This window comes from Trichinella spiralis, assembly GCF_000181795.1.
Source record: "Trichinella spiralis strain ISS 195 chromosome Unknown Scfld1, whole genome shotgun sequence".
Classification (NCBI taxonomy): domain Eukaryota; kingdom Metazoa; phylum Nematoda; class Enoplea; order Trichinellida; family Trichinellidae; genus Trichinella; species Trichinella spiralis.
Window position 1 is genome coordinate 1,419,775 of NW_003526940.1, and position 9,955 is coordinate 1,429,729.

Below are 9,955 nucleotides of genomic sequence, written 5' to 3' on the forward strand. Positions count from 1 at the left end.
CATTTTGTTACTGATGACCTGAAAATCACTATTTCTCTCCGGCTTCTCACAGCACGCAGATTTTACCGTACCGGTATATCCACAAATGTAGATGGAGAATTAATCGATTTGTCCAAAGATTCTTTGTTTAAAGTCAGTTTTGATCGTAAAACATTAACACAGTTTTGCCTATCAGTTTAAAACACATATCCAGCTCTTTCCACAGCCGCATTAAAAGTGCTGCTTCATTTTACAATTTTCTGCTTATGTGAAATTGGATTTTCAGCAATGAATGGAATTAAAAGCAAATTTAGAAATAAGCTAAAATTATCCAACATCTTGCGACTAACACTAACATGTTTTAGTGTGGATGTCGAAGAAGTCAGCAGTCAAAACAGAAAACATGACCACTGTTTGCATACAGCTCCTTATGCATTTGACAAATGAATTTATACATTATAATTAGGCGTATTCATTAAAAAATTTAAGGTATGAAACTAGTATTTTTATATTTCACCCCTCTTGCCTTTTAAAATATGCAATGCAAGCAGGTGGGTGGCGAAAAATTACCGTTTTCGAAAGTGGGTCGCAGCTCAAAAAAGTTTTAGAACCACTGGTATAAGTGATATATATATATATGTACGTATGTATGTATATGTATATGTAATATAAATTATGAATAATAAGAAGTGAAACTACATAAATAAGAATAACGTTGCTTAAAATAAAATTAAATATAATTCAAATAAAATGGTGATTAAACTGCTTACTTTTATTTCTACATTGAGCAAAATTTAAATTAACAACATTGGTGAATTTTCTGCAAATATTATTCAGTTTGTTCAATGTGATAAACATTTACTATCCTAAGGGGCGTGATATAAATTCTAGTATAAATTTGTTCAACTACGAAGAAAAGATGTTAAAATTTTCCGAGCTGTTTGCACTGTTTTTTGTCGTAAGATTATCACATTCTCAAACTTCAACATGTCAGAATAAACAAGGTAATGCTGCAGCAGATTGGTAAGTTTTGAAAAAATTTCTGGCAGAAGAAGAATATTTTATGCAATTGTTTATAATATGTTATAGAACAAAAACGTACATATGCTACTTAAAAATGAAAAATAATAATACTACATATCTCATTACCATGCATAATCATTTCTATGATTTTATTCATTTAAGAAATGCAATTTTCTTATTGTTAGTGACTGTATATAAGTGCTTCTACTTCAAATTATTTATCAGTATTTTGTACTTACAAAATTATGTAATAAAACACTATTTTTCTGGATATATAAGTTTCACAATAATGAAAATCATTGATAGATATTAAAAAAATGAATTATGAAGTGACGAGTAAAAATTTAGGGCTATAGTATACAAAGCACCTGGTCAAAATACCGGCAAAATTATTTTTGCAACTGCAGCAGGAGCATGGGATGACGGAGCACAACCATTAAGCAACGTTAACCAGCATTCATTTGCAAAAGCATTAGAACATGTCGTAGCAGACAATAATAATATAAAATTTCTTGCTTACAACAATGCGCCACCTGGTGTTCCCAGTGTAAAAACCAAATCAAACAGCAAAGGTTATTCAATATTATTTAAATAATTTTAGAAATCTTTTACAGTATATCAAGATCCGTTTATTAATGTATTCATATTGCAGGTGTAATGATACTGTCTACTGCTGCCAATTCCGCAGCGTGGATTGTACATACCGTACCAGGATTTCCAACAGCAAAAACCCCTTACAGTTGGCCCGTAGCTGAGAACGCCAGAGGACATTTACTGATTTGTCTAACTATATCTAAATCTCAAATAAATGCCATCGGTTTGTATTTCGATAACTAAGTGATTATATTTGATTTCAGGTAGTTCCAGATTTCACAAGATTTAAAGATGTGACAAAATTAATGATTCTATAAAAGAATGTAATTGCTTCCTGCAAATAAGATAAAGTGTAGAAACTGTATACAATAATTCATGTAAATTATTGCTGAAGTAATATCTTTTGGATAATAGTACATTAACTACTATATGAAAGTAAATTAAATTTTAAGAAAACTTTCAATAGTGAAGCTCTATAAGGCAAACTTTTGTTTTCCCCAGTATAATGTCTCTGTCGTTTAATAATGGAGTTGCCTAAAATTTTCTGTTTGTTCAGTATTATTTTTTAGCTGCATCATTGCTACTCGTTCAACCTATGGTACATTACAATGATATCCCTGAAACAGAGACTGCAGGAATGCCATACTTCAATAAGCTGGCAGGAGGAAAAATTCCTACTCTGCCGCCATTTACATCAAGGCGATCCATTCGTACAGAAAATGCAGGAGGTCCTGTAGCAGTTCATATTTATAGCAAATCAGAGTCTTCAAAATACGGTGAGCATAAATAATAAATGTTGAAGGTTTTGACACATATTAAATTTTATGTATGCATTTTATATGTTATAAAGTGAAAGAGTAAATTAGAATGTACAAGTGAGTGGTACAACAATGAAAAGATAATAAAATTTTTAGCTGTCACTTTTTTTGTATAAATGCAGATAAACAGTGATATGATATTTAATACCTTCCCTGAAGTTTAAAATAAGCTACACAAATTGAAATTTTAAATGCTAAAATGTAATTTGTTCTGAACAGAATACAAACTGCATTGCTTAGAAAAATAATTACATGAAGTATACTTTCTGAAAATAATCACGATTAATTAAAGTGAATGCTTAGAAATTTACAAAAAAGTGATTGCAAAAGTTTTGAAAAAAACGATCAAGGTATGGTCAAGAAGAGACAATATTCTGAAAGGGGATTGCAGAGGTTCGCAAAGGCACATTCGTTTAATTAAAAGTCCAGCTGCCATTAACGGTCATAACACCAATCTTGAAGCAGATATTACAAACTGGGCTATTTCTGATCCTGGAAATATATTTTGTCATATTGACAAACCATATTTTGTTAGTTTATTTGCATTTGGCTATATTTCACTTTTCACTTTTTGAATAATTTAGAAAAATCAAACCAGAGAACCAGCAATGGCAATTTGTATTGAAAATAATGAAATTTTTGCTAGATTTAATGAAATTGCTGCGCAAGTTGAAGATTGTCCACAATGAAATCTCATAACATATTCTTTTATCTTTTGTTTAATCGTGTAAGGTTTGATGGTTTTGGTGTTTTAGCTACTGATCATTTTCATTTTAGAGGAAAATAAATTTTGCATTTGTTTTGCTTTGTTCTGATTTATTGCATTTTTGTAGATCAATTTTTTTGGCATTAACGAATGAAAATGTCGGTTTTACTTCGGATGTATATTCTCACATTGCTTAAGTATTTTGAGCTGTCTTTTGCATAAATATTTCAGATTTGTTTGTGACGACATCTATGCGCAGTAGATTTTAAAAAAGTAGATTTTAAATTTATGTTAAATTTGACGAAGTTGATTGTTTTGTAATAATCGAATAAATATTCTAAAAAATTTGTAAGCTACCTAACAAAGTGACATATTTTTTATCTATGTATATACTATTAAAATTGCATCTGAATTTTGATGTTTTAGCATATTCTTTCCGTTTACATTTTCAAAAAAAACATATTGTCTAGTTATGAGGGACCGAAATCTCGCTACGTCTAAGACAAATATTTAAGGCGTAATCTGAGCAGCGAGAGCTATAATTCTTTTTCATTTGAAGGGAGATGTGCTTAATGTACTAAATAATTGAAAATATAGCAGAGCGTTAATTAAATTGTTTTCTCAACATTATTTTTCATGATGATGAAGATACTAAAAGAATTTATAAAATATGCAGTACTAAACTTGCAGTGAACATAAATTTATTGTAACTGCTTATTCTCAGAATAATAATAAAAGAGCACTAGTGTTATATTAATTTTATTAGAGTTATGCAACACAATTTTTATTTAAAATATTTTTATAAAATTTGAAATTAATTTCAAAATCAGAAATTCTCAAAATAGCAGAAAGTAACTCATTACAAGTTTTAGCGAATAAATTCATAAAATCAAAAATAAATTTCAATGAATTCTAGAGTTTAAAGACATTTCAGTGGCAACTCTCCACATTTATCACTATTTCAGTGAAGCGGGTAAAAATAGTTGCATCATCAATGCACACTGTCATTGCTTTTTCTTTCGCTTGACTTTTCTATAAAAAGTCTTTTGCTAGACATTAAATAAAGCAGAAAAAGTAAATGAATTAGCTGAATGATTCCAGCAAAATAATATACCTGATTACCATATCTAAATTTTTCACCTTTACTGTAAATAGTCACTTTCAAACCTTGAGCGTCTTCAGCTGAAATTTCTTGTGACACTGTTAAAGGTGGCATAAATCTTGATTCACCATCAACCAATTTTTTTGAGATTTGGTCGAGAATAAATCTGAGTATCCGGTATATCAATGGATTTTCGATATCTTGGCTGAAAACCGTTTGCTTTTAATAATTTCATAAAATTATCAATAAAACAATTGGATTCTTATCCTTCTTTTTATAATTTTAAACATCTACTCAAGTTGAATTACTAGTTGTTTTCAAATGTATTTATTATTTATTTAGTTCGCTATTTAACAACAGAATTTGCAAATCATCAACATTTAGCAATGGAGCTTGCAAACTGTCAACAATTAGCGTCAGCTAGATTTCACGTACAAGCAACAGTTTATGAGATGATAGAACACTTGACAGAAATTAGCATTTGTTTTTCTTTATTCTCTAAAACAAATCACCCCCCCCATGTGTCACAGAATGTCCACGAATTATTTGAAAATACTTATACATTGGTGCAAGACGGACTGTTGTTTGAGTAAGAGGGCAGCTTTAAAGCTGTATCACGGTTTCTCCCGATTGATGATCTATACTTGCAATGAAACGGTTACAGAGGAGTAAGGAGAAAAACACGGCGGGGGTGAAACAGAACTGTCCACCAGCCATGATGCTTCAACACCTTCATCAGTGGCGGACAAGGATTCATTAGAAGGAAGAAGATGTAAACGAGTAAAAACATTAGAGGAAGCGAAAGACGCTATCGCCATTTCAAGTCAGGTAATAAATCCCGTTGTGCCACCTCTAGCGAATGGGGATTCAGGCAGTGATGATAGCGACATTGAGTACCAACCTGACGACCTGAAGGATACATTTGACCCAGCAGTTCAGTTGGAAGTCGAAGGAGAACTTGACATGGATGAGTTTGTAGATATCAAATTGGCCCAAAAAAAAGCAGAGCTTTGTCCAAGTGGATAAAGTCAGAAGATCTGGATATGACCTTTGTGATTGAGCGACTTCAACTGAACGAATGGCATATTTCATGAGCAGCTTAGCATCGATGAATTGATAGTACCATACGTTGTTCACCATGGGCCAAAATTGAATGACAAACCGTTTCGCTTTGGACACAAACTCTGGATGCTATGTGGGAGCGATGGTTGCCCTCATCATATGATTTTTCATCCAGAAAAAGAATGTCAAGCTTCGAATACGCACAAGAGTTGCCACTACCATGGTTGATGCTATTCAAAAAGCTCATGAAATACCAAACATATATTATTCTTTGACAACTTCTTCAAAAGTTATCTTGTGGTCAAGTTAGCCAAATTGAGCATAAGAGTCACCGCAACGATTTGACCATATCGCATCAGTGGTGCTGCCAAAATAATGTTGCTAGACAAAGTACTGTAAGAAAAGCGAAATGCTTTCGACTGCCGCAGTGACAAAAGGTACACTTTCTTTATCGACTTGCAATAGCTATCACCTGACCATAAGAAGTAAAAAGTGGTACCGGTCTTTGTTCATCACTGCACTGACCGTGGCTGCTTGGCGTATTTGCATTTAATTTTTCAGGTTAAAACTATAATTTAATAAAAAAAAAGAAATATATTTGCAGTTCTCATTCAGTAACCTTGCATTTCCACAATGGAATTATTTTAATTTTTCAATATATCAACTAATTCTGTTTCTTTAGAATTAAGGAACGTTTATATTATAGACACAACAGTTCTATGCAAATATTGCAATTTGCATCATTTTCATTTCGAATATTTTATAATTTAAAACATTCAAAATTTTCAGTTTTAAGTCAAAAATTAAAATTTTAGAAATTTACAGAAATAATTTTCAAATTTTTATATTTTTTGATAATGGACAAAAGCATTTGAAATTAATAAACTGTCAAAGCTGAATTCATGCGCTGACATGAAGGCAATATTAAAATAACATCTTTTTAGTAACATATCAGTTATTCAATTTTTAAAAATAACATAAATGAAAGTGAAATAAGTAAATTACAGTCTCAGAGGAGAACATAGCAAGACCTTTTGCGCTTACATATAAAATAATTTTTCCCGGAACTTACTTATACAAATACTACCCTACGGATTCTTATATAGATTTTATAAGTAATCTGTAAAAAATCAAGATTCTTGCAATAAAAATTGAATTCAAAATAAATAAGAATTACATTGTATATAACGCAAGTACATTGAATTAGCAATAATGCGTATTGAATTATCATTATTCAACTTAATTTAACTATCAAATCAGTATTTTATTATCACTTTTATTATCAAACAGTTTTAAAAATTAAATAATTAAATCGCTTATTTTTACCACAGAATTTTAAGAAAGGAAAAATCTTCAAAAATTTGTTCAGTTGATCAGTTTCCTGTAAATATTATTCTATAGAGTAAACATTTGAGAAGCTAATTAGCATGATTAGAATGATGCTGTCAGTTTAAACAGTGACGGAATAAATGATGTTTGCATTTTTTAATGTGCTTGCACTATTTCTTTTCATTAATTTATCATATTCTCAAACGACAAAATGTCAGAATAGAGCTGGTAACGGTGTAGCAGACTGGTAAGATTTCAAAGAATTCCTAAAAACAACAGAATATTTTGCATACGCTTTTAAAAATTTCATAAAATAAAGGCACAGGATTTGTTTATTCTTCTGCCATTTCTATTTTGAAAACAGGAATTGTACTTATTACTACTATTACACTCACACACGCACGGAAACACACATATATGCATCTTTTTATAAATTTATTTGCATTTATTTAAAAATAACTTGTTAATTATTCATGAACATTTCAATAATTAGTTTCCCTATCAGCACACTCTTTTTATTAAATTTAAAAGTTCATTATCGCACACTTTTTAAAGCTTAGGAAATAACACATATTTTTATTTTGCTATGTATGTTCTTAAATTTCAAAAAAAGTTCTGAAAAATAAATGACAGCGTATTCATTATAAATGTAGGACCGTAGTTTATAAAGCACCAGGGCAAGCCACAGGCAAAATTATCGAAGCAACTGCTGCTGCTGGAAACTGGCAGGACGGAGCAGTTTTAATTGCTAACGATCGAGGGCATTCGTTTGCAACGGCACTACAGCATGTGGTGGGAGACAATCAGGATGTAAAATTTCTTGCTTACAATAATGCGCCACCAGGTGTTGCCAATGTAAAAACCAAATCAAACAGCAAAGGTTATTCAACATAATTTTAATAATTTTAGAAATCTTTTACAGCACATCAAGATTCTTTTAATGTTGCATTCATATTGCAGGCGTAATAATACTGTCTACAACCACAGATTCTGCAGCGTGGATTGTACATACCGTACCTGGATTTCCAGCCGCAAAAACAGGCTACAGTTGGCCAGTAGCTGAGAACGCCAGAGGGCATTTACTAATTTGCTTAACAATCTCAGAATCGCAAATAAATGCAATCGGTTTGTATTTTCATTACTCAGCAAATATATTGATTTGAGAAACTTTCCATTTTCAAACTTACTATTAAAGAACAAAATTAAATATCTATAAAATAAATATTTAATATAGGAATACCATTTCTGACAATAATAATAATAATCAGATTTGGGAAATGAGCATCATGAACTCATCTAACTTCAAATAACATAATCATTTTTACAAATCTGTGAAAATATTTTTATTGCTAAAGATATTAATTTTATTTTTACAAAATTTTCATGGTAGAGCTGTATGAAAATAACCACCACTTTTCAATTTCGAAATTCTAGATCTCGTCCATTAATAGTGGTATGATTCATAATTTTCTTTAGCTGCATCATTACTACTTGTTCAACCACTTATACATTATAACGATATTCCTAAGACAGAAACTGCAGCAATGCCATACTTCAATAAATTGGCAGAAGGAAAAATTTCTACTCTTCCGCCATTCACATCAAGACAAACAATCCGCACTCAAGATGCTAATCCAGTTACAGTTCACATTTACAGTAAATCAAAGTCATCTAAATATGGTGAGAATGAACTGTATTTCAGTTGCTATTTTTGGAGCAAATCAACATTTTTTAAAGTATAATTATTGTGAAAAAGGATAATACACTATTAATTTTATTAGTTCAACAATGAATACTAAATGAAATTTTCAGCTTTGCTCATCATGTGTAAAATGAACAGCTGTAAATGCTGTAATTTTTGCAAAATCCAAAATAAGCTTTACTAATTAAGTTCCAAATTCTATAATTCACCTTTAAAATATTTTAAGCAGAACGAACGATACTTCATTAATTTGGAATGTAATCATATGAAATTTAGTTTATGTAGGAAATTATGATTAATTATGGTGAATTTTTAGAAATTTACAAAAAAGTGATTGTAAAAGTTTTGAAAAAAACGATCAAGGTATGGTCAAGAAGAGACAATATTCTGAAAGGGGATTGCAGAGGTTTGCAAAGGCACATTCGTTTAATCAAAAGTCCAGCTGTTGTTGTTGATCATAACACCAATCTCGAAGCAGATATTACAAACTGGGCAGTTTCAGATCCTGGAAATATATTTTGTCATATTGACAAGCCATATTTTGTAAGTTCATATGCATTAGATATCATTTTAATTTTTCAATTTTTTCTATAATTTAGAAAAATCAAACCAGAGAACCAGCGATGGCAATTTGCATTGACAACATTAATATATTTACTCGATTTGATGCAATCGCTGCTCAACTTGAGGATTGTCCAAAATAAATTTTCATAATATTTTCCCACTTTAATATTTTGTTAAAGCAAGTTGCACTGATGAATCAGATACTTACGCGTTAGATTATATCAGTCAGAATTTTGTTCTTTTTATCAAAAAGTTCATGATTACCATGGAAATGATAATGGAAAAGCCAATTGAAGCAGCGGGTTTGGATTTGTTTTATTGAAGAAATTTCTTTCATAATTGTTTTTCCCTTTTTTACTTCAGCAATGTGCTGCAAATTGAAATAATTTTGAAACTCATTGATTAGTTTCAATTTAATTAATTTTTGTCCCTTTTTTTTATAAACAGAAAAAATCCAGAAATCTGAGACGAGAACTAGTCTTATTCCAAAAATGTTAAGATTTTACTACGTCCAACGGTTTTAATTTTTTTGAGAAGTAAATTATGAGGAATAATAATTTGTAAAACGCTAAATACATAATTTGCATTGAAAGTGTATTGCCAGTTATAATTTTCCATATTTTATCGGTTTTCTTTAGCTTGTAAAGTACAATTTAAACTTCGTTATTGTTATCTTCCTGTTACATCGATATAATATGTGACTATGGTTTTCAAATCATATGAATTTTAAATGTAGGAGATGTCTGTGTACATCATATAAGCATATTGCATGGTGATCTTTGTAATTATTTAGCAATATGTTTATATAATAATTATTTTCTACAATGGATTAATTTCAGATTTAGTGTGAATTTCTTTAACAAAAACAATAAGTTTGAAAGAACTACAGTTGATACATGTATTCGTACATGAATACGAATGAAATGCGCAAGTAGCAATCTAAAGCATGTGCATTGATAAAATCTCAGTCACAGTTTTCATTTTTATTTTTGTTAATTTCACAATAAACAAGACTTATTTTTATTGAAATAAACGTAATGATCACGCGTACGTATTGTCTATTTAAATAATTTGAT

The 9,955-nt window shown here is 30.3% G+C and overlaps 2 protein-coding genes across 2 annotated transcripts; both read left to right on the plus strand.

Moving 5' to 3' along the window:
* The first annotated feature begins 515 nt into the window (after positions 1–515).
* On the plus strand, positions 516–5,248 carry Tsp_07458 (deoxyribonuclease II family protein). The gene is made up of 11 exons (XM_003381727.1): positions 516–580; positions 1,351–1,574; positions 1,604–1,615; positions 1,655–1,819; positions 2,166–2,372; positions 2,796–2,944; positions 2,999–3,082; positions 4,039–4,093; positions 4,565–4,665; positions 4,796–4,841; positions 4,899–5,248. Exons 1-11 carry the CDS (start codon positions 516–518, stop codon positions 5,246–5,248), a joined length of 1,458 nt encoding a protein of 485 aa, XP_003381775.1.
* Positions 5,249–6,756: 1,508 nt separating this feature from the next.
* Tsp_07457 (deoxyribonuclease II family protein) lies at positions 6,757–9,019 on the plus strand. Its single transcript, XM_003381728.1, has 6 exons — positions 6,757–6,860; positions 7,267–7,493; positions 7,574–7,738; positions 8,090–8,293; positions 8,632–8,858; positions 8,915–9,019. Exons 1-6 carry the CDS (start codon positions 6,757–6,759, stop codon positions 9,017–9,019), a joined length of 1,032 nt encoding a protein of 343 aa, XP_003381776.1.
* The last annotated feature ends 936 nt before the right edge of the window (positions 9,020–9,955 follow it).